We start from the raw sequence: 27,284 nt of genomic DNA, 5'->3' as shown, positions 1-27,284 counted from the left end.
CACAGGCTGTGATGGGTGTGCGTGATTGATGCCAGAAATATCGATGCAGATGGGTTGCTGAACAGTGTGGGGCTGACTGAAAAGATTCAAGTATCGGGTTACATGTCTCATTAGGAATAGAAGACAGCTGGGAAACAGGAAGAATAACATGACACAAAGGTGAGTCCTGCATAGTTTGTGAGAAACAACGCAGGCGTGAGTTTGAGCTAAAGAGTCTCTTTCAAATGGAACAGATTATTTGTTGAGGGTAAAGCTGTCAGCTGTAAATATGCTGAAATGCATCATGCATGTGCTATTCTTTTCCTCCTGCTGTATTCACCCCCCATATCCAGGACACATTTTTAATTCAAAATATTCATGCTTGTTTCATATAATTGGAATTATCTCTGGGAAAATGGATTCCAACCTGACATTATTCCTCAGGCTTCCCTTGCATGAGATCCAAAATTCAAGACCAGTTGATGTCTGGAAGCAAGTGCAGTGCAACCCTCATCTATACAAGGTTAATTGACTCTTAGAATCCATTTTCAGTATTCGAATTTCTCTGTTGCCTGAGCCGTATAAATATCATTTCATTATTCCAGCAAACAAAACAGCCGTTCCAACATAACAAACCGTATAATAATTTTTAAACTCTCGTTGCTGGCAAGAAGTTTGTCGAGACTGCATTGAGGTGTCATCGGTTTCTAAGGAGTGTATGGCATGTGTTCATTCAGATAAAGTATTCACTTTCATTTGTTTTGCAAGTAACACTTCCATCTCGCACTGCTGATAGAATCTAAAGAAAAGGAAAGGAAAGAAAAGACTAGGTTGTTGGAAACAAAAGTCCAAAGAGAGTTTCACCAGTCAGCCTTTGCTAAACCACTTGCATCTAGTGCATCTCTGCATAGAGGTAAAGTGAATGCACTCTGGTATATATTCAGGAGGGGGTTGTTAATCTTTCGGCAAACAAAAGTCAGATCAGAGGATAATGAAAAGGAAGAGAAATCACTCAGGCCTCTCAGCATTTCTGCCGTGGGAGCTTTTATAAGCTACCATAACTTTCTTTCTAGAAGCTGTCCATATGTTGGAGCTCCCACTGTGGTATGCTGGCTCTCCTTTTATGAAAATGTGTCTTTTAATTAAAGTGGCTAGTGGAACAAATTGGAATCAGGGGTTAATGCTGGCGATGATCAATGCTGGCCAAGAAGTAGAGCTAAGCCACAACGAGGAGTAGCAGAGTGTTATTTTCAGACCTTTTCTCCACTCCCTGAGTCCTTGTTATCTATCATCCTGACTTTCAGGTACATCCATCTATCATTGTGTGTGTGTGTGTGTGTGTGTGTGTGTGTGTGTGAGAGAGAGAGAGAGTGTGTTTGTTGGGAAGATGATGGTAGAGTTGGGTGCAGACAGGGTGGTTCCATTTCTACGGCCCATTGTCCTCCATCAGGCACGACGGGATGTTATCAGCCTCAGCCAGGCTCATGCTCCTACAATGCTTCATTACCTGTGTGTGCGCGAATGCATTTTCATCCTGCAAACAATGCTTCATTACATGTCTCTCTCAGGGCTCCCTGAACATTTCTTCCTGTCTCATTACCCAGCGTGAGCCATGTTATCTGTTCCAGTCATATTTACAGAGCAGACCTTTGCCTTCTAAGAAAGCGTTGCACACAAAGCTGTTGTGTTTGTTAGCAACATGATTGTGAAATACTTGTTTAGTTGTTTAGTTCTGTGTGCAACATGAGACAATATAGAAATACAGCACTAAGAAAAGGTTATTCACTAAGTTTAAACTGAAGATCTGGACAGAGGTACTGGGCAGCCCACACATTACACCAACAGAAGCAGCTCTGGCACAGTAACCCATTTTTGAAGCTCCCAGTGCAGTTTTTCAGCTGATGTTAATGCCAGAGAAGGGTGGAAAGCTGCAGTTTGTGAGTCAGCAGCACATTGGCTCACTTCAGCACTATGCACCTCAGCACTTGGTGATCCTGCTCTTACAGTTACAGTACCATGCTCAGTTACTGACCATTCTGTCAGAAATGGTTTTCAAGGGACTTCATGCATTCCTGTGGAGGATTAAGTACATAGTAATTAGAAAGGGTTAGTACCCAAGTGCTCCTAATCAAATGCACTTGATTTACTGATCATCTATAAGTGTAACTGCTTCTATAAAAGCAGAGGTTTGGGGAGTTTCTTGGTCTGGAGCATTCAGGTGTCTGCTAACACAATAGTGCTACATTTTCCCAGTAGTGGTCAATCCCAGCAAATTCACTCCAAAGTCAGGCCATGCAATCCTCATAGAAATTGCAAAACCCCTCCAAGAACTAGTTACTACTACACTAGAGATTAGCGTGCTAAATATTCATTTTTATGACAGTAAAGGCAGAAAAAGTCTGAAGAAGTAGGGCTTGTTTGGAAAGGTTGCCAGGTTTATGTTTGCAGAGCCTATGAACAAACTGCAAGACTTCTGGCCAGTATCACATTAGCCAAAATCAAACATAGCATATCAACACAAAAACCCCACACCAACTGCCAAGCACGGTAGTGGTGTGATTATTGGATGTATTTTGCAGCATTGTGAAAGAAAATCATGAAATTCCAATTTTTTTGGATCCAAACTTGTTGCATTTTTGTGACAAATTTATCCTCAAAAAACGCATTATGAAAAAAAAATGAGTATCATGAATGTCAACATCAAGCAATTATGAGCTGCTCCTGATGTCTGTAAACAAGAGAACTAAGAAACTGACATTCTGGGTTCATCCAGTTCTGATGAAAAAGCAACAGCAGGGCGGATTTCATGGTTTGATCCAGGAGTTGAAGCTGTGTCAGGATACAGGATGTCAGTGGGGCAGTTAGAGCTCTTTGTGGCAGACTTGGAATCAAATCAAATCAAATCAAATCAAATCAAATCACCTTTATTGTCACGTCACATGTGCAGGTACACTGGTATAGTACATGCGAGTGAAATTCTTGTGTGCGAGCTTCACAAGCAACAGAGTTGTGCAAAATACAATAACGTGCAACAAGCAAAATATAAAAATGGCTGATCTAAAAAGTAATAAATATATGTACCATATATAAAGGTATATACATTACTGAATGTCCATCCATCCATCCATCCATCTTCATCCGCTTTATCCGAGGCCGGGTCGCGGGGGCAGCAGCCTAAGCAGAGAAGCCCAGACCTCCCTCTCCCCAGCCACCTCCTCCAGCTTATCCGGGGGAACACCAAGGCGTTCCCAGGCCAGCCGAGAGATATAATCTCTCCAGCGTGTCCTGGGTCTGCCCCGGGGCCTCCTCCCGGTGGGACATGCCCGGAACACCTCACCCAGGAGGCGCCCAGGAGGCATCCTTGTCAGATGCCCGAACCACCTCAACTGGCTCCTTTCGATGTGGAGGAGCAGCGGCTCTACTCTGAGCCCCTCCCGGATGGCCGAACTTCTCACCCTATCTCTAAGGGAGAGGCCAGCCACCCTTCGGAGGAAGCTCATTTCTGCCGCTTGTATCCGCGATCTCGTTCTTTTCGGTCACTACCCACAGCTCGTGGCCATAGGTGAGGGTCGGGACGTGGGATCGACCGGTAAATTGAGAGCTTCGCTTTTACACTCAGCTCCCTCTTCACCACGACGGACCGGTGCAGCGTCCGCATCACTGCAGCCGCAGCACCAATCCGTCTGTCGATCTCCGGCTCCCTTCTCCCATCACTCGCGAACAAGACCCCGAGATACTTGAACTCCTCCACTTGGGGCAGGAACTCATCCCCGACCCGGAGTGGGCACTCCACCCTTTTCCGGCTGAGAACCATGGCCTCAGATTTGGAGGTGCTGATCCTCATTCCCACTGCTTCACACTCGGCTGCGAACCGTTCCAGTGCGAGCTGGAGGTCTTCACCTGATGAAGCCAACAGAACCACATCATCCACAAAAAGCAGAGATGAGATTCTGAGGCCACCGAAGCGAAAGCCCTCCGCCACTTGGCTGCACTCCCGCAGGCCCACCACCCGCAGGAGGCGCCATAGGGGTCAGGTGCATTGTGTGCTGGGCGGCGGCCAGGAGCGGAGGCCCTGGCGGACTGATCCCCGGCTGCCAAGACTAGCAATAGGGACATTACTGAATGTGTATACTAAATATGTTTTTCTACGTGTGTGTGTGTGAGTGTGTATATAGTGTGTATATACATGTTTTACAAATGAAATAAAGTAAACAATAAAATAAGATATATAAATATACAGAGGTTGGTATGTGCAAAACAGTGGCATTAATGTACAGTATGGAGTGCATAATGTTGAAGTTCCAGTAGTGAGGGTGAGGTGTCTATGACGTGTTCAGCAGTCTGATGGCCTGGTGGAAAAAGCTGTCTCTCAGTCTGCTGGTTCGGGACCGGATGCTGCAGAACCTCCTTCCTGATCACATCTGAAGGGGCAGCAAAATAATTTCAGAGCTGATTGACCCGAGTCAAAGTTTCCTAGTTATTTTGTTAAGTATTATATCAGCTGCCTGTTGCAGGTAGTGTCAAAACGCCTAAATATACAGTACCTTAAAGTTTTTGCAATACTCTTGATGTTTATAATTATAATTGACATACAGTTGTGGTCAGAAGTTTATATGTCATGGTAATTTTGGACCTTTCATGATTTCTTTCAAATGTTTTCCTAGATGGAACGGTGTTACAGTATACATCTTTTATAAAAAAAACAACAACAACAACAATTGGTCACAAAAGTGTGAAGAGACAGATATATCCATATCAGCTATATCTGCCTTTAAAGTGATTTAAATACCCCGGTGCAATGGGAAAATTGAATTTTCTCAAGGAAAGCAGGCCGTTGTGAGCTGTAAGCACCTCAAATGACATGTTATCCACCCTCTACATCTAGCTGGAGGTTGGAGTGAATATGCTGTGGTGACATATCCAAGCCTACATCCTTCTACTGTATGTGGAACTACAAATGCATCTGGTCTCAGTATCACTTGATGCATTTAATAAAAGTTACTCTTACCACTACTGACACATTCAGGAAATAAAGACTTCAGCAGAAAGGTGGTTTAGCCTGGATTCTGTCACAGTCTGCTTTCTTCAAACACAAATATTCAAAGTAAGTCAGAGCGAGCGCAGATGAAAATGAAGGCAGGCCTGGAGGCTACATCCCATCACGTCTAATAAGACTCAGTCAGGTTATCATAGAAGGTGTATTGATCATCCATATTTGGCCCAGTTTCTCGCTTCAACCCACATTAAGGAATTCACTGCACACTTGATGGAAGATGAACAAAAACACAGAGAAATGGTGGGATGCAGAGAGTTGGGGGAACGTATAATTAGATGTAAATATTCAGCCTTATGTAATCAGGGTTTTTTTTGGGTCATTTCAAGGAGCTGTGTGTCATGCTGGTGTAAAATATGCTTAATGTTTAAATGAGAAACAGCATCAGTTTAGCATCATTGTGCAATTATATAATGCTGAATATTTTAACTGTTGATTTTCACTCAAATATGAACTTCAGGTCAGTATCCAGAAATGTAAACATTCCTACTTTATACACAGTAAATATGGTGGATGTGCTGTTACCCACAGTGACAGTTCCACCTTTTGACTCTGCATGTATGTGTGTGTGTGTGTGTGTGTGTGTGTGTGTGTGTGTGTGTGTGTGTGTGTGTGTGTGTGGCATTATGGTAAAATGTAGTCCTGGAGAAACCTACTGTAGTGGGAAGTATCACATAATTCTGAGTCAGAGGATCACTATGAGTGTTCCAATTATTTCTCTTTTTGTTTTGGGCCTATATGTAACGTCATGCTAATTTATGCATTTGTCAGAATGTTAAGGTGGGTGACAATTTGTCTATTTAAATCAAACTATTTGGCCATTATTTTTCTTATTTACTTTCAAACATCATGTAAATATTGAACAAATAAAACAGTGAAAGACTTTCACACTATCTCTCAACTCTGAGGAACCTCTGGTTGGGCAACCAGGAAGGAAGGGTCTGATGGCCTTGCACTACCAGGGCAAGACCATGGTAGTTCCTTGGGGATGAGGAATTAAGGCCCAGGGGTCCAGAGGAGGCTCTTGTTCTCCTCTTCTTCCTCATTGTAATCCAATTCACCGATAAGACTGTGATCCTCTCCACTCTCACAGCTAGTCTCCATATTTATGCAGCTTGTCCAGGAATACTCCTGCCCTTGCCATGTAGTTCACCAGAACACAGTTGATCCCAGTCTCTTGCCACCATCTTTATTATGGGTCATACTTTTTACAGTGGTACTTATCAGAGTGGTTACCAGCCCCTCTGTCCATACTTCCAAGACCGTGGTCCACCACTTTATCCACCGTTAAATACCACTTTTGCTCTACACCACTGTTGGACTCGCCAGCCCTCCCTTGAGGGTGTCCTTGGAGCAATATATTTGGCCGTTTCCAATTACATCAGTCACCTCATCCCTGTGGTGACCTAAATCCTTCCCTGGACTGACCTGTAGGAGATGATTAAAAAAAATTGCAGCTGTGCCTTTAACACTGTGGTTTGTTAGCTTTACTATTCAGACCAACTCTGCAGCGATGAATGCACTATCACAGTGAACCAGTCTTATTTATTTCCTTATGGGATAGTATACAAAAGATTTCTCCCTTGAAAGGAAAATCTTATTCTCAAGAGACTTCCTGGTTAGAAAGACATCTATACTAGCCCCAGCCCCAAGGTGCTATTTTACATTCTTCATCCTGTATTTAGTGGTAGGTTTATATGTCTGGAAAGATATGCCAACACAGTATCACAGCCATGCTAAAATCGGTCAGCTTTACAGGTGTGTAGTAGATGTTATGAAAGTAAAGGCCAAACTGGAACATACATGTGGTATATAAGTATTCATGTAGGTAATAACCTACAAGAGCTAATGGATTGGAGCAATGAGGCAACTCTTTCTGTTTGCTTGTGATAAAGTACAACGAGACTGATTGAGGGGGTACTTCTCTCTTGGAATTTGTCTTTTCTCAAAACCTGCGACTGAGCGGTTAATGGAGCGGTTGAACAGCTGATTGTGAATTCATGCTTTTTTTTAATAAGGACCAGCTGCTTGCTCGACATATTATCTGCATTCTCTAAACACAGTGATAAACAAGCACATTAGAGACGAGCACATCTGCTGTCACCTCCTGATATACAAGGTCTTTTCAAGAAATCGTTTATGTTGAGTTTTCTCTAAACAGACTTGGCACACTCAGACGGCTGTGCTTCTGGGCTCTGTGCCCTCTCCGATTTAAATTCGTTTGCGTAATTGATGAATGTTATCACTTAATAAATTGTGACAGAAAATTAATGTGGCTGGTTGGGGCAGGTGTGTGAAGGTTGTGGTGAAAGCTGACGGTTGATGGTTTAATTGGGTTTTACTCAGCTCTGAAGTTGTTTCTAGTCACACAATGACCCTGCGGTCGGTTGCGGACAATTTTTTATGGTTTCAATGGACCAAATTATTCAACGGACTGATGCGGCTTCAGATTTACTTTGTTAAAAGGGAAAGTCTTCCCTGGATGTTCTTGTAGTGTAATACAGGATCAGTAATCTGATGTGTTGGTCACGTTTTTGTTAATGTGAAGTGCTGCAATTTCAATATTACACATAATGTCTTTTAGGTTAAGGTAGAGAAGAGCATTGAATTCTTATTTTTGACATGTAGAGGGCACACAGGGAGAGTGAAAGCAATATCGTGGCAAACGTAGGACACATGTAACTACCAGAAGAAAGATTTAGCAGCTGAACAATCAGATACAGTGGAACCCCGACTTACGAATACCCCATTTAACGAAAAATTCAAGTTAGGAAGGCACTTAAGGGCAATATTTCTGCCCGTGTTACGGCGAAATGCCCACGTAACGAAATCCGCTGGCTCTGATTGGCTGAGCCCAGAATGCCTACAATGCCCACAATGCCTTCCGACTCATGTGACAACCCCTTTGGCTTTCATACTTGCGCTCCCCTGTTCCACTTGAATGACGTATTGTTGTTGCAGTTAGCAATTAGCCTATAGCCAATCGTTCACTCAAAAGGCACGATGGGTGCTTCGACTTACGAACATTTTTGACTTACGAAAGACCCTCGGGAACAAATTAATTTTGTAAGTCGGGGTTCCACTGTACTTGATTTAGTCAGCAGTCAGGGATGAAATACAAACTATAAAGGGACTGAGGGAAACTTTACCCGGAAAACCTGTCAAGTGAACCTTGAACCTAAATACTAATGCTGCTGTGTAAGGGGGCAAATCTTTGGTGACATGGTCAACAATAACAATTGCATTCTGATATCCGGTTAACCAGTAAGCTTATTTAAACTTCTCTATTTATAATCACCAAATTATAACAAGTTGAATATAAAAAAGCTTTAGTAACTTGTTATAATATTTATATTTTGTTTTATTTGCAGAAGAAGCTATGTGTAAAAAACAAACAAAAAAACAAAAACACCTCTACTGTAGGTGAGTTGCAAGGTAACAAGTAAGTGGGAAGGTATGTGAAACCCCCAGAGACCAGAAACAGTCTGTACATAGAACAACCATCCTTTTCTCTACACATCAAGTAATAAAAGAGAGTGTATCTTAACAATGAGCAAAAACGCACTTAAATAATGTGTATCCATCATGCTAAACATAGCCTCTCAAAACACATTGCAATGTAAATGTGTATGTATGTTTCCTTGTGATATCATCATTTCGTGCTTTACAGTTAAGTCCATAACTTTTTGAGGCAATGACTGATTTTAAATAATTTGTCTCTATACACCAACACCATCGGAGTGGATTTAAATCAGGCAATCATGATGTAGCTGAAGCTCAGACTTTCAGCTTTACCTCAAGAGTTTGAAAAAAGAATTGCATTAATTGCTATACTTCTATACACAGCCCCCTGTCACTGACATACACACAAACAAGCAGCACTGAATATCCATCTCATACAAGACGGACGAACAGAGAGGTGATGCGTGACGCACTCAAGACGTCCTCACAGCCTCTGCTTTACAGTTCTCCATATCTTTATTAGATCTTTCACAGCTCCGTCTCATTTTTCCCCAACTTATTCATCCTTTCAGGAGCACTATGAAAAATTCATACTTGGGGATGGTGAACTGCCCGCTCTTATTTAAAAGAAACGATTCATTTTCACATCTGTTGGTATACTCAGACTACCTCTTTAGATCAAAATCTGCACTGCATAAAGAGGAGAAAAAGTTCTCTCAGTGAGGGAATAAACGACTCAAGGAGGCATTTCATTTGTATGCCGGTGCAGGCGTCTCCTACAGCGGGCTGTGGATGCTAATACATTTGAAGCTCTTCGCTATGCTAACGAGCCTCTTGCTACAAGTAGAAAAGACTTCTGGTTTCTAAAGATCACTCTGGCTTGGACACAGAAAATTTGTATTTCTAATAATTAATATTGATCTCGTGCTGTGTTGTTGCTTTAAATGTGGCGCTTTAAAAAAATTTATGCATGGATTTTGTAAAACTGCAAAACAGACAAGCAGGAAGGGTCAACAGGTCCTATACATAATACATTACATATGCAAACACATATGCGCCGTGACGGTGGTTTAAATAAACACTTAACTCTAGATCCATGCATGGGTCAGTAGTGACAGTGTGGCTCCACTTGTCACTAGCCCAGCTGCACTCTTTAATTATACACACATTGATTGGTCGGGATGTCGATAAGGCATTTAAGCGGCTTAATCCTCGTTGTTGTGTTAACATGAGCAACATGCGCATAGTTTATGTATTAATTCTCAGCCTGAGGTGGTGTACTTGTATTTTTTTCTTCTTCTTTTTTGCCTCTTGCATTACAATTCAGCTGCCCCAGGTTTTCGTGAAATGTCAATAGAAAGAGGAGAAACTCATCAATTTGCTTGCCAGTGGCAGGAGGGGGAGGAGGAGGAGGAGGAGGCGGCGGTGGTGTTGTCGTGGCTGCTGAAGTTGCTAAACTGAAGCGAAACTCCGATGTTGTTCTCTCATGCTTAAAACCAACAAATCTATTAGAAAGAGCAACACATTAAAGACTTAGAGTTAGATTAGAGCCTATTGAAAAAGCAATTTTCAGTTTTTTCAGTCAGTCCATTCATGGGTAAATACGTGCTCTAGCTATACAGTAGAGTGTTGCAGCCTTCATGTACTGTATAGGCCCTCCATCCTCTCTGTGGTTACTTCCAGGTCTATTAACGGTAAATCCCTTTGGGTGGAGCTGTCCTCTGCTGAGGTGACCCGGGGCTGGGACAGGCCCACCATTGTTACCACTCACACTCGGCACAACAGATAGCATAGAAAACAAAGCGCTTACTTTAGTGCTGACAGACATCGGGCTAATTCACTGAATCTGCTCTAGTTCCCCACCAAGAGGCAACATGTAATATAAAGATGCTCAGACTGAACAGAGGCAAATGGAAATGTGCAGGGACTAATGATGGGATATTACTATATTAAATTAAGAGTGTCTATGTGATAAGATTCTTTTCATTATCTCAGTGACAACCAACCTGTAGCAGACATGTTAGTCGCTTCTGTCGTATCTTATATATTTTAGAAACAACTTTGTTGGTCTAACGCACGCTCCTTTATCCACAAACACACACACACACACAGTCACAGTCCTGGGTTTGAATCCACCAGCCAGCTGGCTTTTTATCTGCAGTTTTCATATTCTCCGCGTGTCTGTTTGAGTTCTCTCTGGGTTTCGGCCTCATCCCAAATGCCAGATATGGAAGTATTCAATATATTTTGCTTCCAAGGAGCCAGAATTTCTTGTAACTTTTTTAACCAGTCCTGAGTAACAGTTCTTTAGCCTTTCTGAAAGTCTTTCAAATGTTTTCTTTGGACATTAACTGCTTTTTCACTCATTTTCAGTGCAATTTTTATACTTAACCATTACTGGAAAAACCTTTTTTTTTTTATTTGTTAAGCCACTTAACACTGACCTATGAACCATCCAAGCATAAGAAAGACACAGGGAAAAACTCCAGCAAAGGACCTGGACATTAGAGACACAGGATCTGAGAGAAGCATCTGTCTTCATTTCTCAGTTGGATAAATGGAAGAAACTGGATGGAAAATACTGTCAGAAATATTTCCTTTGTGCACACAGGAGAACGGAATTTTCAGCCATGCTATAGGAAAACACAATCGACACTCTGTTGTAAAGTTTACACAGAAAGAAATGGAATTTTTCAGTGGCATTCTCATTCATGTAAATGGTGTTTTGAGAGTGTACAAGATGGATTGCCCACAAAACATCCTGTTGCTAGCAGTGAATGCACTAGACAGTTAGCAGCTCTGTGTGAATTTCAGCGTCACCTGGACTTTGTAGTTGGGAATTGGCAGGTTACAGAACCAAATCAGACATTAATATTCTCCTAAGCACCTGTGTTGGATGATGTCTAAGTTTAGGGAACTGTAAAAACAACATATGGTGGCAAATCTTCGAATGTTAAGTCTGGAGCAAAGGTGGCTTTAAAAGAAGGATAATAATCAGGTTCTTTCTAAAACTGGCAGAGTAACCAAAATGTGGCAGAAAACTGTATTTTATGTTGAAATAAATGTGTTTGGGGAATAGTTGTCTTTTAGGGACTTTGTGAATTTTGTACATGTTGTACACCGTGTGCCTGTGTTTTGTATTGATTGTGGTGTTGTAGCAAAAATATAAAACATTAGGTACGTTGTTCAACTTTCAGATTTTTTTTTTTCCCCCACAGCGTTGCTTCAAAAGCATCGCTGTACCGGCTCCTAGTGGCACAGCAGCGCTCCATTAAAGCATCAAAAGGATGTACTTATCTTTACTGCCACACAGCCTTTCATACCTTTCCTGAAGGAAATAGAAAACAGCAGCGCTGATAAAAGTAGAAACATGAAAGACTTTTACAGGACTGTATCCTGATGCTGGGTTTGCTTTCATTTTTGAAAGCTCAGAAATCTTGCTTTCATTTACGGCGCCGGTGAATGACGTGGCGGGTGAGCTGTTTGGCCATCTGTTGCGATTGCCCCAAATATGAAATATATATTTATTTTTTTAAAACTTGACTCATCTACCTAAGAGTTTAATGGTCGGCCATCATCACACTTTAAAGGCAAATACTCAGAAGTAATAATGTAAACAACTAAAATGTTTATTAACCGAACTGAATTTTTTTTTCTTTTACAGCAAATTCTTATCACAACACAGTCTTCAAATGACACTTAACCCTTTGAGTACAATTAGGTTGGCCACTCTGATCTGAAGAGTAAGCAGTGAACAGACCAGGGGATTCCTCTGCCATAGTCCACTATAAAACATGAAGTGGCACATCAGGAGCTCGAAAGTCCTAAACTTGTGTTATTTTTTTTAAAAAGTCAGACATAAAAGGATAAAACACAATGCCCCCCCCCATTTCTTCTTTCTTTCTTTCTTTCTTTTTTTTTTTTTTTTTTTTGTAGAAACTGAAACAAGAACATTTTCAAGATTTTTGATTTTCTTTACATGTGTACATAGTTCTATGTTGTCTGATTCCCATGAAGTTATGTTTCACTTCAGATCATACAAACATGTTGGAGAAAAAACAAAAGGCTCATGAATGCAGTGAGCAGCCTGTCCTGGCGCCTAGAAAAGACGCTTATCTCTGCAGGTTCTGATTTCCGATTCTGATTTCCACCTCTGCCGACTCTTAGTAAGGGACACCGGTTAGAGATCAGAATATATACACACAGGCTAATCAAAACCGTGTTATCCTAAAACAGTGAAAAGAATGGATGAATCTATGACGGATACAATACTAAACAGGTTAGAGCAAGAATAGAAAAATAAATAGTAAAAACAATAGAAATGTTGCTTCTCTCATATTCAGCTTGCAACGCTCAGTTCCAAAGAAGCTGTGGTAGTGAAAATTATTCTCATAGTCTTACTCTCTTTACAGTGACCTTCCCCTTTACACAGTATTTACAAGCAAAAACAGAGCCTATCCCATGAGATAAGAAACGTAGTCCACTAAAATGAACACATTTTTCATGAACGCAATGAGAACTAAAAAAAAACTGCAGAGTTGTATCACATTGTCAGTATGTAAAAGCGCTTACACACAGTTTGCAAATAGTGGTTTTTAGTAGACGTAGTTCATATCAAATCAGTCAACAGAGCAATCTGAAACTTTGTACAATTATCTGCTGTTGTTTCCTTTGATTTTTTTTTTTTTTGATGGGTACAGATAACATTTACATCATCTTTTTTTCCCTCTCTATGTGTTCTTTGTCCACAGTTGACAATTTCGGTATTAGAGTGTTTAGAGTGTAAGGAGAGGTGATACAAGGACAGCGTGGCTGAGGAGGACATGCTGTAATAATTGCACTCAACTCCAAAAAGCGAGATCATACCTAAAACTGGTTTAAATACCAGTTAAATTACATAAAAGTTTTTTTTAATATATATTAAAGCCAGTGCAGACTATAACAATTGTAACATGTCCCAATTTTACCATGAGTTGTCATATTGCTATGCAAATGGCTGCAAGGTGATTTGTGATTTGAACTGGATAGCATTTCAATCACACACTGGATTTAAAAGATGCAGCTTGCAGCTTCTGGAAATGAAAAGTTGGCTAATGCATGGGCGCATTAAATGTGCATTCTTTTTTAATGGCAAACAAGGGGTGGGTCATCTTGTTGCAACACGTCTGATGGTTGTACAGAAATCTCTTTGAAAACAGCCCTCGGCTCAGTGAACATTTTATTGATGAGTTCATGGTTTTAATTGCTGGGTTCTGGTACAATACCTTGTCACTGAAAAGATTCCATATGAACTTATTGTATAGTATCTTTCGGTTACAGGCATATCCACTCCTCACTGATAGTTTAAAGGAAGCCAAGATGGCAAAGGTGGAAGAACTCACCAACAATGACCTAAACCCTGAACCATCTCTTAGTTACGCTGCAGTAGGCTTAGACTTTTGGGGGTCAGGGCAGATGGCTGCCCCTCCCTGAGCCTTGTTCTGCTCAAGGTTTATTGCTGTTAAGGGAGTTTTTCCTTCCCACTGTTGCCAAGTGTTTGCTCATTAGGGGTCACCTGATTGTTGGGGTTTCTCTGTATTATTGTAGGGTCATATAAAGCGCCTTGTTGTGACTTGGAACAATATAAATAAAATTGAATCCCTCTGGTATTCTTTATAGTCTAGGACTTCTACAGACTTTTTTTTACTTGCCTAGAGAAGATCCTATGGATTGAAATGAAGCCTTTTCCAGGATCTCTTGCATTTGCTGCACTTGCAGTCATTTGCTCTTATTCTAAAGTTGTACAAATGAAAATGACAAGGCTGTTTTCTTTGGGCACAAGAGCCAATTTCATTATTATAGACTATGTACCTCTCCAATTTCTTGCCTTGGTGCCCTTTAGCCTCATTGGATTTTGTTCATCTCAGTCTCAGACCTGTTTACAAGCTGCTCCTCGATACCATCTTGTTTGCCGCTATGACAGAAATATGGTACAGCAAGCGGATTACTCATGACGATGAATTATTGTCTTGATAAGACAACTGCAGTAAAAGTTATGTATTTTGGACTAGGCTTTACACCTCCAACTTGGCAAATACAAGTAGATTTTTTGCAGCTCACCAACCGATTTCCATGTCTTCACATTTAAAAAAAAAAAAGAAAGTTTCATTTCCACTGTGAAGGATTATCTCAATCTGAAAGCTGTTTTTCATCCTGACACGGCGAATGGATTCTTCTGAAGGAGGAAAATGAGTCCTGGTATCTGCACTGACTGTGTGCAGAAGAATCAAACACGAAGGAGAAATCGAGAGAGAAGCCCCTAACTGTCGGAACTTTGAAAAGAAACCCCAGTTATTATTACAGCTGCCAAAAATTAACTAAGTGGTAAGTTGATGTCCAACAAAGGTTTACCTAATAATATTTTTTTTCTTATTTGACCAGAGGGTGAACATTTCACATCAGATTTCTGCAGTTATATAACAATCATGTTATATAACTGCAGCATAAGTCGTGGCCTTGAAACCTAATTTGCTTTTAGTCCTCATTTAAAGAAAAAAGAAAAGAAAATAGTGTTGAAAATTTCTTCAACGGGGGGGCGGGGGGGGGCTGACATAGGCTGATGACAATGACACTCGAGGGGCAACATTAACACTCTTGAGGCAAGCTTAAGGACAGTGGAGACAAGTGTGGATGGGGGCTGAGGGACAGGGTAGGGGAACAGGAGACTAGAGCATCCTCGTAGCTATGAATGTGTGAACTGTAGCAGTAAAGGAACCGGACTCTCCTGCCTTAATAAGCCTGGCTGTCTGTAAACAGATTCAACACTTGGTGACCTTCTGGCATAATCAAATCCAGGGCTGCGTGACAATGCTTTAATTATCCGCATCCCTCTCCAGCGCTCACTTTTTGTGTCTCTGCCACCCTGGGTGTGCCATATGGTGCAGAGCCGAGGAGCCCAGAGAGACGCCGCAGAAGTCCAACCCTCCACGAGCTCAGATTTAATCAACAACTATGGCTGGTGCTTGTTCTGGCCTGCAGGAATCCACTGTGCATCGCCACAAACCTTTCAGATGCTTTTCATACCCTGACTGCCGTTGTTAAGTGTAGGCATCTGGCAGTCATCCTCATTTAAAGACGAGATGCTGTGGTTGAGGGAGTGTTAGAAAACTGAAGTGGCTCAGAAGGACAGACAACACCTATGTCCCAGTTCAGAGCCTCGGGGATGCGGTTTAATATAGATGTGGCATTTTAAGGACTTGATGACTGAAAGCAGGACTGTTTTCCATCTACATCTACCAGGAGTAATAAATACCTGTTCCAAGCAGCCACGCTCAAAAGCGAGTCAACGTTATTGGTGGTGCACTGTATGTCATGGCTATTTCTGGAAAATCCTTTAAAATGGGACTGATGGTGTCAGAGAATTATCAATTATTACATGATCTCTGTAAACAGATATCTGCCTGTCAGAGTCTGTAGGCAAGGGACAGGTTTTCTGACCAGTTCTTTTGACCAATCATGTTTTAGTAGGTTTTACTTCCATCTCAGTTAAGAATCAGAATTACTGACTATCATCTGAAAATTTATTGATTGATTTTTGAATGTATTTTAAGTATTCATAAACGATGTCTGGCAAACAGGCAGACAGGAAGTTCTATCCGTTGGGTGTTACGCCTCAATTGTACATCAGATGATTAGCTGACAGGTTTTTAGAATGTGAAATTATCAGTCTGCTCTAGACAGTCAAATATTGCAGATTTCAGTTTCTGGGTCCAGGGCCAGCTAGATGTTTTGATGAAACATTAACGATGTATGCACAGCTAATGTACACTACTGACATGGTTTATACTTCTACCTGTTTTGCCAAAGAACTGCTCAAAAAATGTAAAGATGAAGGTTTGTATATTACGATGTGTTCAAGATTTGACTATTGTAATGTCAAAGAAGAATGTAGTCCACAATTATTTGGGAAATATCAGTGACGGAAATCATGCTGACACCAGGACGTGAGGTCAACATGTTGTAAATTTGTTTGGATTTCACACAAATCAGGACATCCAAAAGCTATTGCTAAGTTTTTAGCACAATATGGACAATATCAGTGACAGAAAAAAAAAAGCTACCCACAAAAAACCTGGTACTGATATGAAAACTGACCCCACTTCATCATAACATTGTAACATGACACTGAACTACCTCCTGATTCAGTAACACAAAACACAGTAAAGTGGATGCATTGCTTTTGGTTACCAAAGTAATGGACGTTTAGTTTCCTGTAGGCGACCAAGCATTAAAGAGTCCGTGTTTAGGCAAATGTAGACAGACGGAGCCCCTCAGCATCCGTCTGGCTGTTTGTCTCTGGTTTCGGGTTTGAGACATTTAAAAAGGTTTCAAGACGTTTCGTGAAAGGATGGATTCGAACACAGAGACACAAACACAACACAGCGACTGTGGTGAGAGCAACTCGGGCCTCTGTCTCCTCCTGAGTCACGCACGCACACTCAGTCGCTGTTTGTCGACAGAGGTACAGCATAAAAGCACAGCCGCGACACCCCAGTCTGTCCAGTGTGTGTTTGCAAATTTTCTTTTTTTGTGCACACACTGGCATGCACATGTGCATGCGAGAGTCTGTCTTGCGAGTCTGAGGGGAAGGGTCGTCAGATGGTTGAGGGGATGTGGCAGTCCCATAGTGAAAGGAGAAGAAGAGGACGGCACGTGGAGGAGGAGGAGGGAGGGCTTTAGTTGTTCTGAAGGCAGTCGAGATCCACCGAGCAGCAAACGTTTCCATTCTGAATGGAGAGGCATGACAAGATAGGAAAGAAGAGAGAGCATTAAATAAGGCGAAATGTAATATACAGTTCCACACTGTGCATGATAAAGCTAATAACAAACTTCACAGCCTAAATCACTTTTATCCATCTGACTTACAGGAGGATTTGGGGTTGTTAAACTCATGTCTCTAGTGTCATTACAGTGGTACCTAGTAATACAGTTCAACACTATCCCACTATACGTTTGAGATATCAGACTGATATCATGAGATTTATGCTGTCACTCTAGTACATAGGGATTATGAATTTGTGGTGGTAAGCAGTGGCACATCTGAGAAACTGAAGCACAATATATCTTTCCCAAAAGAAGTTTCTAGTTCTGCTTGATAGTCAGCAGCTCTTGCTGTCATATGGACTGTGATCTGGAGTGAACAGTCAAGACTTGGGTGTTCGTCTTGTAATCGGAAGGTTGCCGGTTCGAGCCCCGGCTCGGACAGTCTCGGTCGTTGTGTCCTTGGGCAAGACACTTCACCTACCGCCTAATGGTGTTGGCCAGAGGGGCCGATGGCGCGATATGGCAGCCTCGCCTCTGTCAGTCTGCCCCAGGGCAGCTGTGGCTACAACTGTAGCTTGCCTTCACCGGTGTATGAATGTGAGAGTGAATGAATAGTGGTATTGTAAAGCGCTTTGAGGGGTCCTGAAAAAACGCTATATAAATGCAATCCATTATTGTTATGAAAAGGTTTTTGGTTAATACCTCAAAAATATGTATCAAGGGTAATGGGCCCTCTGTATTTATGGCCGTGAAGAACACAAGGTCCTGTCTGGTCAGACGTAAAAAATGTCTCCAACAATCACATCAACGCAAAGACTGCTGCAAATGTGTATCTAGTCTACTGATTCAGTTTATGTAACAACTATGGAAAAGTACAATGTGGATTATGTTTTAGGTCTATGTATTTGATGTGCTCATTTCGCTCTTTTATGTATTCTGACTGCAAAGAAAACAAACCAAAAAAAAAGCCAAAGTGAGGGGGCAGCAGCCTATCTTCACCTAACGTGTGTTCCTGCCACAGTCATCTGCATGTTCACTTCTTTTAAGGTAAAAATGCTCCTTACATCATCTCCGACAGTCATTTTTCTTTTATGCATTCATCTTAGAACACATATAAATAGACACTGTGTGCCCTCTAGCACACATTAGCTAAATTGATTATGCCACATTTTCAGTCTCAGAAATTTTCTGCTAACAGCCTGTAATGGCTGTCATTACTGGTAAAATTGTGATCTTTTGGAACAGTCTGACATTTTTACATCCAAAACCCACAAGTCTTATCGCATTTGCAGACCCCGGAAGAATATCAAACAGAAGTTTAGGGAAAGTGTTTTTAAGTTAGTGATCTCCTGTATACTTCAGCCTAGCATGTTTGCCATTGTGGCGGCTCTGCTACAATCACGCTGGTTTATATTGTGTCCAGCTGGCATACATTTGTGCCTAGCAGAGCCGCCCCTAACCCTGCCAATCAGAACAACCCCTATGGTCAGTTACTTTTTTACTCGTTGTAATGGCTTTTTATTACAACACGGAGAGCTGACTGTCGGTCTTGGAGTTGGGGAAATTGGCTAATTTCTGTGTTTTCTCTCAGTCAGATGTGAAAACAATGATTTATGTCAGATCTTTTCCTGGACAGCAACACAGTGCTTGGGCTTCTTGCCCTGATGTACACTGTTTTTGTGTAACTGTGCCATACAAAGTTAGCAGTCCCCATCACCCCTCAATAGCCTTAATAATAGCAATGATGACAGGTTGAAATAAATTGAAATATTCACTTTACAAACAGGCACTTTGAAGCTCAAAAAGAGTTTTAAAAAATCCACACAATTGGTTTGTTCATGCTGCATTGACCTACCTTGCACTTGCAAGTGGTGCAGGGTGATTTGGGCATATGCCATGTGTCTCCGCTGAGGCGGGCGATGCCTGCAGGGTCCTTGCATGTCTGCCGAATGTCATACGACAGGTTGTCAGCCAGGCAGGGGTCTGTGACGCAGCGCGGGCAACATTCGCCCTCCGCTACTGCCGTGTACTCGCACATCAACGTGGGGCAAACTAGAGGCCAGCAGTCGACCTCCCCCTCCTGCAGAGACACAGGCAGCGATGAAAAAAAGCACCAGAATTGCTACTGCGTGTGTGAATTTTCTTTTTTTCTTTAGTGTGTGTTTGTGTGTGTGTGAGAGACAATCCAGTTACAGATCTCATGCTGATCTGTTGCCACATCTCAAATTAGAGAGGTGGTAATTTTCTCAGCCCTCATACACACACAGTTAACCAGCAGATCAGGGAGTGGTATAAAATAAAGCCCTGCTCTGAGCTTCATGTTGGAGAGGAGGGTTTTGTCTTTTTGATGTGATCTGTGTCTTCCAACAAAGCTCTTTACCACACTCAGCATGAATGCCTGCTTTTATTTAAAATGGACAATAGCTTCTCTGTGACTGTGTGTGTGTGTACAGACCATGCAGCGGCACTGCTGGCAGCCGTACAACCAAGATGCTCCGCTGCGGTAAAGTGTGCGTCCGCTCTGATCCAGACACTGGCTGCTGGGCCTGTTGTCACAGCCAGGACAACAGAACAGATCCTCTTCTGGGTCTCCACAGTCACAAGGTCTTCGCCTGCAGTACGTCTGCCCATCCTAAACGACAAACCTCACACACATCAGGGTGCAAACTGGCTTAAATAATGTATGTAGCTTATCATCTCCGTATATTCTGGGCTGTAAAATACAATACCCAATACACAATAAAGGCGTCCCTCAGTAAAACAAAGGGCTTCCAACTCACTGTGATTTATATAAAAATGAAATAATGGGTCTATAAACATGAAATATTACTGTGAACAAACACAGTTTGAGCACTTTCCTGAGGCAAATTTTTACTTTTGTGTAAATGATCCGTCATTGTCTTTGACAAATGGGAACACCCTGAAGTCGCAGTACGAAGGCACAGCCTTACAAACAATGCATTTTTTCTGACTTTCTGCTTTTCATTCTCTCTCATCAATTTGCAAAACAATAATATGAACACAAAACAGGTTTTTAAAGCACTTTGTTCATTTTTTCTAAATTAAAATTTAATGTCTGATTTATATAAATGTCTGGCCTAAAATTAGTAACTTGTTAAGCACTTTTGACAACACGTCTTGCTGACAGTCAACCAAACTGGGTGGGGGGCATTCTCTACTGAGAGCAGGTCTGGACCATGGATGATATAAAGCAGGTTTGAAAAGTGAGGATAATGCGAAAGTGCCTTGAACCTGCATTCTCTCTGAAGGCCACCAGATGGTAAAGCTGCAGTTGTAAAGACTTCTATGGGAAAGTCTATGGAAAAATTGCTACAGTATCTGTCTTGATCTCTGTAAAGAGTTTCCTGCTAACTTCATGGCTCAGTCACTGGTTTCGGGTTCTATTTGATAAAGAATGGCTTCTTTTTTATAGATCATGGTGACACTCTGTTTAAAACTGGAGGACTTGTCAGTCACAAGTCATTAGCTAATGGGTTTCACAGTCAGACATGCTCCTCTTAAATCGTCCAGTTTGTTGAAACCAGAAGGGCGATGGTAAAAATGCTAATCTTGAGGCTTGAGTTTGAGACTTCAGAAATCAGTGGTTGATGTCATGGTAGATGAGCTCACCTTTTATACCACCCATGGTCTATATCTGCATCTCTTTAACTTATCTTATTACCCATCTCAGCAAAGCCTTGCAAGAGCATGGTGCTTCCACCATCATCATGATGTTTACTTGAAAGGATGCTATTGACTGGATGTTGATCAGTGTCTGGATTGCTCCATTCCAGGTGTTTGGAATTGTGGCCACACTGTCCTTCTTTAATGTTCTCCCGCATTCACAAAGGAACTCTGGCTCTCAGTCAAAGTCACCAGTGGGTTCTTGGTTGCCTATCTGTTATAGAATTAGCTGGGTGAACAGGTCTAGAAAGTCTGTTGGTGGCTGTCGAAAATTTTCAATCCTTCATCATCTCAGTAGATGATTCACTAGACATATGGCTTGAAGTTCATACTGACTCGCACCAAAAACTTTGCAGCTTCACTGACAGGGAATTTACATTTCCTATTTATGTCCAGTTATTTCAGTTAGACACAGATGTGTTCTAGTCAAGATATAAAAGCATCTCAAGTATCATTGATAGAAGTGGGACGCACCAGCGCTCAATAGTGTGTGTCATAACAAAGAGCCTGAAGAACAAAGAGCATAACAAAGAGCCTTTTTAACACTTTGATTAATAATTGAAAACATCTATAATAAAATCCTCTGGTGATGTTAGTCTTTCTTTTTCTTAAACTAAGTTTTTATAATATAATATAAGCATCAAGAGAACACTAAATGGCTAAAAGACACTAAAGATGTAGAAAAATACCTATGGGTGATTTCATTGTCTTGTAACAAATTTAAAATTTTCCATTTTAAAAAAGCAATTTAATAGCGCTGTAAATGAGACTAGAAAGGGTTGGGCGGCAAAGTGAAATGCAGAAGAATCCGACTGATCTGCCTTTCCAGCCGCTGTGTCATTGGCTCCCTGTCTGTACCTGGAGAAAACTTTATGGTCCATTTTACTCAGCCCAGCCAGCACTGTCTGGCCCCAGGACGGCAGTGTAATGGAGATGTAAAAATGTTACATAAAAAGGCTGTTAGAAAATGTATGAGGGCCATAAAGTCATTCTGCATACCATTAAAAGGGCAATACAGAGCCAATGTTTTATCGATGCATATTGTCCTGCTACAGTAACTTGTGAGTCCCGGGGTGCTGGTACTGATGGCCTTGGTCTTTACAGTTACAACCCTGGACTTGCTGGGGAAATTACTGCCAATTCTATCGCGCTGGGAGAAAATATGAATGCAGGCTGCTCTTTTTAGTACAAGGAATAAGACCAGGTCTGAATGCCAATGACATACATTTGTGCCAATCAAAACAATTTTACTGCTTTTTTTCAATAATAACTGTTATGAAAAATTTGATGACTGCAGACAGCAGTCCTTCTTTTAAGGAGGTATGATATGTTTTCCAACACAGTCGCACAGAATGTTTGAATTTTCTCAAATTAATTCACTCAGGGAGCTTGTTGATCTTTGTGGGGAAACTTTTATATAACTCTAAAATCTTTTTTCTTTTTTACTTAACTTGATTTTCCGTTTCATTTTTTTTAAATTTTGGTTTTTCACTCTGGATAACGCTGAATAAGGAAGATCCTTGGTCTTAACAGTCTCACTTTCATTTCACATGGCAGTGTGTTTGCACAAATGTATTCCTCACTGCCATCTTTCCAATGTGTGCCTTTTGCAGTCTGTCATTTCTGATATGTTCATCTTTAATTTCCCTCTCTTTTCACAGACTAAAGTAACTTTGTGGCTCCCTTACAGTCACAAGTGATTTTCATTGCTGGTCCCAAGACACCAGATCACTGCTTGCTTACATTAAGTCAGCATCCCATATCAAACTTCACTCACCCCTTCAACAGCTGGAATAAAAACCAACATACCTGTGGATCCATAAGTAAGTGAAAGACTCTTTAGTATGTATATTGCAAGCCTGTAGTAAAGCTTTTTCTTTTCTTTTGGTTTATGTCACTTATGGAATGGTCACACTACAGGAAAACTACAACAGCAAAGCCAATGATTTCCTGGGGATTGCATTGAATTCTTTCACATTTCCTGATTGCACAACTGCAAGCATTTGGTTTTGGTTTGGTTTTCTGGCTAAACTCTGAATGTAAGATTTGTTAATTTGATGGATCACAGTTAATCGCTGCCAGACAAAAAGACTTCGAAATGATCACCAGAGTGATTCTACTTCAGAAACATAAACAGGTAAAAACAGAGACTTCAGTCCTGACAGTTCATCACTGCTTTTGCTACTTGTTGAAGTTCAGGGTCTGGCTGCTGGGCTGGGGTTGGCATGCGCTCAGCTATAAAATCACTCTGGGTTCTTGGCTAGCTTTCTGTTAGCATGTTGTCTGTGCAGATACTTGCAAAGACCTGCAGTTCTATTAGCATTAATCAGGTAGTTCTCTTTCAAACATTCGTTAGCTGTCTCGCCCATTCCAAGCCAGCTACACCAAGCTTCCCTAACATGGCAGACCGCTGCCCAGCTGCCCAGAATTCCATCCCTGCGGTAGAAAAATCTCAGGTTCAGATACACATGACGCTTGTGTGATGTGCTTCGGGCTGCAACATGCCCAAGCGGCTGTTTCCACACCGGGTTCATGCGAACACTGCGCTCGCTTTACCCTGAAAAGCCTTTGTCAAAGGCTAGCCCACCAGGCTGTCGAAGAAGAACCAAATGCTGTCTGCAGTTGATGCACCGATGGAGCACATTGAGTCGATCATGCAAGGCACCAGGACATCGTCCTCCCGCTGGTGGACGATGCCGAGGTCAGCTGCGAAAGCTATGTTGTCCTTTTCCCCCTGAGGCTAATGATGAGCCACACAGCGAATTCTCTGAGCGAGCATTGGAACATCTCATTTCAGACAAGGATGACAACATTTCCTTTGGCCCCTCTGGTTGGAATTCTGCAACACAAGGGGCCGATTGTGAGAACCTTGGCACACAGTCCTGTGGCATGGAGCTATTTGACGTTGTAAAACGGGCAGCTGAAAAGCTGGCAATCCCATGGCCCACTCTGCCATTTTCTTCCTCCAAACACAAACTGAAATCAGTTGATAGAGGCAGAAGGTTCTCTGGTTATAAGTACCAGAGAAAGTTTACCCAAAGTTTTTAACGGGGCAGAAATGAGATAGCCTAGTGGCAAACTTTAAAATATATAAGCCGATAAAGCATCGTTGAAACAACTGCTCTTAGCTGGTATTTCAGGCCAAATAACTCTCTGTCTGTCTGCTTTAGATTAATCTCACACTCCGATGCTTTCTTCAAAAAGAAAAATCTGATCAATATCCCACTTTCCTGCTGCAACAGTGCACCATCTCATTCTGAGCACATAAAAGAGTCATTAAGATGCAAAAAATATTTGTCACACTGTAATGCAGACTAATCATAAACAGATGGGAGAAGAGCGTGTGTTTTTTTTTTTTTTTTTATGAACGGTCAGAAATGTTTCATACTTTGGCTAATATATGCCAAGTTATGACACAAACACAAATTAATCTACACACTTAATTACTATGTGTGCTAAATACTTAGGGAAGGATTTTGAGATGTGTAGAAGGCACAATGTGTGGATGTTAAAGGGAATTTTTAAGTCTTATTTTTATAGTTTTGCTCATCCTTCTTATCAGTTGTTATAACACTGTAGCCACTAAGTTTATTGCTGATATCTCCACCTTTACAGTTTTGCTCATCTTTGATATGATTCCAATGGAGTTGTTTAGAGGATCTCGGCAAACTGCTGGTAACAATGTAGCTTTGTTCCCAGATCTCAGCTTTTACTTAAGTATATTGTTGTTTTGTTACAAATAAAGGTTCTTTCAGACAGTGAGTGATTACTGCTGGAATCAGCAGGATGCAACTTTGGCACAGAAAGTGCTGGCTACTTCCTGTCCTACGAGCCGATAAAACATAGACTGCTGCTGTCAAACTACTGCTCTGCATGCTGTTAAACAGAGCAGGTTATAGTGTGGAGTAGAGGAATTAAGCATAGAGATATAATTAATATATGCCTTGCCTACTGTTGTAAAATAATGAACCTTGTTTATAGATCCAGATGAGTAACAGTAACAGACTCGATGCTGATGTTGCAAGCCTCTGTTATTGATTTGTCTGGCCTCTGCTGGCAAAGTTTTTTATCATTCATTGAACCTCAGATACAGTAAAATTTCTCCAGGAGGTCAGAGACAAGATTATGGATCTCCAGCTGCATTGTTGTAAAGAGTGAGAGAGAGAAACTGAAAAAGTTTAGCTGTCATGAACTCTGAATGCAGAGACAAAGTCAGCATGCATTAATGAGATTGGCTTCTGCTCTTCTCTTTGTTAACTCTGACCTGAGGAGCACAGTTGTGGTAGAAATATTCAGAGTAAAAATAATGGGAGCACAGGAAACTGTGTGATAGGATCAGGCCAGCAAAAACTGCAAAACTAATTCACTGAAATTAAGAAAGAGGTTAAACCAACGGAAGAGGAGATTCTTCTGCGTTCCCTGCTAACCCAACTCCACTTTCAGCGTTTACTGTTCGAGTTCACTGAACAGCCAGTGCACACGTTACTCATGTTGTGAGTGTATTTTCAGTATTGTATTGCTCCCACGTTTATAAAGCCAGCTGCATTTCCAGTGCTGCTGTATTTTCTGGAATATCAAATGTATTTTATAGAGTTACAATTTATTAAATTGATGAAATTTCATGAAAAATGACTGTCATGTCAATGATTTGATAAGTATCTGATGATAAGTGTAATTTTGTATTATTTGATTAGTAATTGTGGAATTCCACAGGGTGGTGTGCTGGGACCAATAATATTTACATTATACATGTTTCCCTTAGGCAGTATTACTGGAAGGCACAGCATATATTTTCACTGGCATGCAGAAGATACCCAGCTTTATCTATCCATGAATCCAGAGGACACACACCAATTAGCTAAACAGAAGGAATGTCTTCAACACATAAAAACATAAAAAATTAGAAACATCCTGTCTCAGATTGATGCTGAAAACTAGTTCATGCATTTATCACTTCTAGGCTGAACTGCATCATCATCATTATTATTATTATCATTATTATTATTATCATTATTATCGTTATCGTTATTATCGTTATCGTTATTATCGTTGTCGTCGTTGTCGTTGTTGTTGTTGTCGTTGTTGTTGTTGTCTTTAAAGTGACCTATAAAGGCTTCAGTTCCAAACTGCAGCAGTGAGAGTACTGACAGGGACTAGAAAGAGAGAGCATATTTCTCCCAAATTAATGTCTTGAATAATCATCTTATCTTAAAAACCTGATAGTTCCATATCTACCCCAGTAGAGCACTTTGCTCTCAGACTGCTGGTTTACTTGTGGTTCCTTCAGATATGGAACCAGCTTCTAGTCTGGAAGTAATTTCTCTATTATTTTTTTTTTACCTTCCAATATAAAGCTCCTTGAGGTGTAAGGATTTGGCACTGTATAAATAAAAATTGAACCGCATTGAATTAAATGTCAAACTATTGACTGGTGCTCACATGGTTTTATACCTTTTTTACTGTCCTTGGATAACCAAGCTATGATCCACCCATAATACACCTTGTCATAATAAAAACTCATTCATGGGAGGTCAGAGACGACATTATGGATCAGTTTCAGGTCCTGGTTGAAGTTAAAAAAACAAAACAAAACTCCACTGTTAACAACAGTATTGCTTATTGCAATAAATGTGTATGCATGTGATCATGTTCTATACCTTGCAGGAGCATACAGCACAGCGATCAAAGCTGGGTTTCCAATCTTCTCCATTGCGCCTGATTCCTTCTTCCTGTGGGCAGTCACCACTGCAACCTGGACCAGATGTGCACACGCAGTCATAGCCTCCCGGGAGGTTCACACACACACTGTCATTCCAGCAGGTGTGTGTCTGCAAACTGCACTCGTCAATGTCTGGAAAACAGAGAGTAATCCATAGTAAATAAATACCGGTCTTCTGTTTAAAGTTAGTTCTGTAAATGTAATTGTGTGACTAACGGTAAGAGTCAATAAAAGATCAATGGAAGAGAAAGAAACTGAGATGATAAAGTCATAAAACCAGTTAGGGAGGGGATGTGTTTGACTGAATTTACCAACTTCAGACGTTTTCGTTCGTGTTTCACTTTGCAAAGATGGACCTCATCACTCCACAGATCTAAATACGACGATGTTTGTGAGAAGGCGCAACAGTTTGGATAATGAAACCAGTGAAGATACAATACACAAATGCCACCACCTCATCCATTTATTATATTTATTTCTCTGAAAGTGCAATTAAAGGCAGTTCTCTGTCTCAACTCTCAACAGTAATGATAATAATGAGGTAAACTTGGTCTAAAATCACAGGGATCATGTTGTTGATAAATC

General features: G+C 41.1%; 1 protein-coding gene and 1 long non-coding RNA gene across 2 annotated transcripts in view; one reads left to right on the top strand and one right to left on the bottom strand.

Moving 5' to 3' along the window:
* On the top strand, positions 1 to 26,768 carry LOC120435046. Its single transcript, XR_005609489.1, has 3 exons — positions 1 to 159; positions 22,642 to 22,803; positions 26,645 to 26,768. It is a non-coding gene; the product is annotated as an uncharacterized LOC120435046 (long non-coding RNA).
* Positions 16,659 to 27,284, bottom strand: part of LOC116336536 (protein kinase C-binding protein NELL1) — a 285,884-nt gene continuing 275,258 nt past the window's right edge. The window contains exons 18-21 of the mRNA XM_039603744.1: positions 26,638 to 26,831; positions 19,752 to 19,928; positions 19,152 to 19,376; positions 16,659 to 17,259 (exon numbers count right to left, since the gene is read on the bottom strand). Coding sequence (XP_039459678.1) covers positions 17,209 to 17,259; positions 19,152 to 19,376; positions 19,752 to 19,928; positions 26,638 to 26,831 — 647 coding nt within the window. The 3' untranslated portion in view covers positions 16,659 to 17,208. The remainder of the gene's footprint in view (positions 17,260 to 19,151; positions 19,377 to 19,751; positions 19,929 to 26,637; positions 26,832 to 27,284) is intronic.

This window comes from Oreochromis aureus, linkage group 1 (assembly GCF_013358895.1).
Source record: "Oreochromis aureus strain Israel breed Guangdong linkage group 1, ZZ_aureus, whole genome shotgun sequence".
In the NCBI taxonomy this organism is placed as follows: domain Eukaryota; kingdom Metazoa; phylum Chordata; class Actinopteri; order Cichliformes; family Cichlidae; genus Oreochromis; species Oreochromis aureus.
The sequence above is the reverse complement of the archived record's forward strand: the minus strand, read 5'-3'. Positions and strand labels throughout refer to the sequence as shown.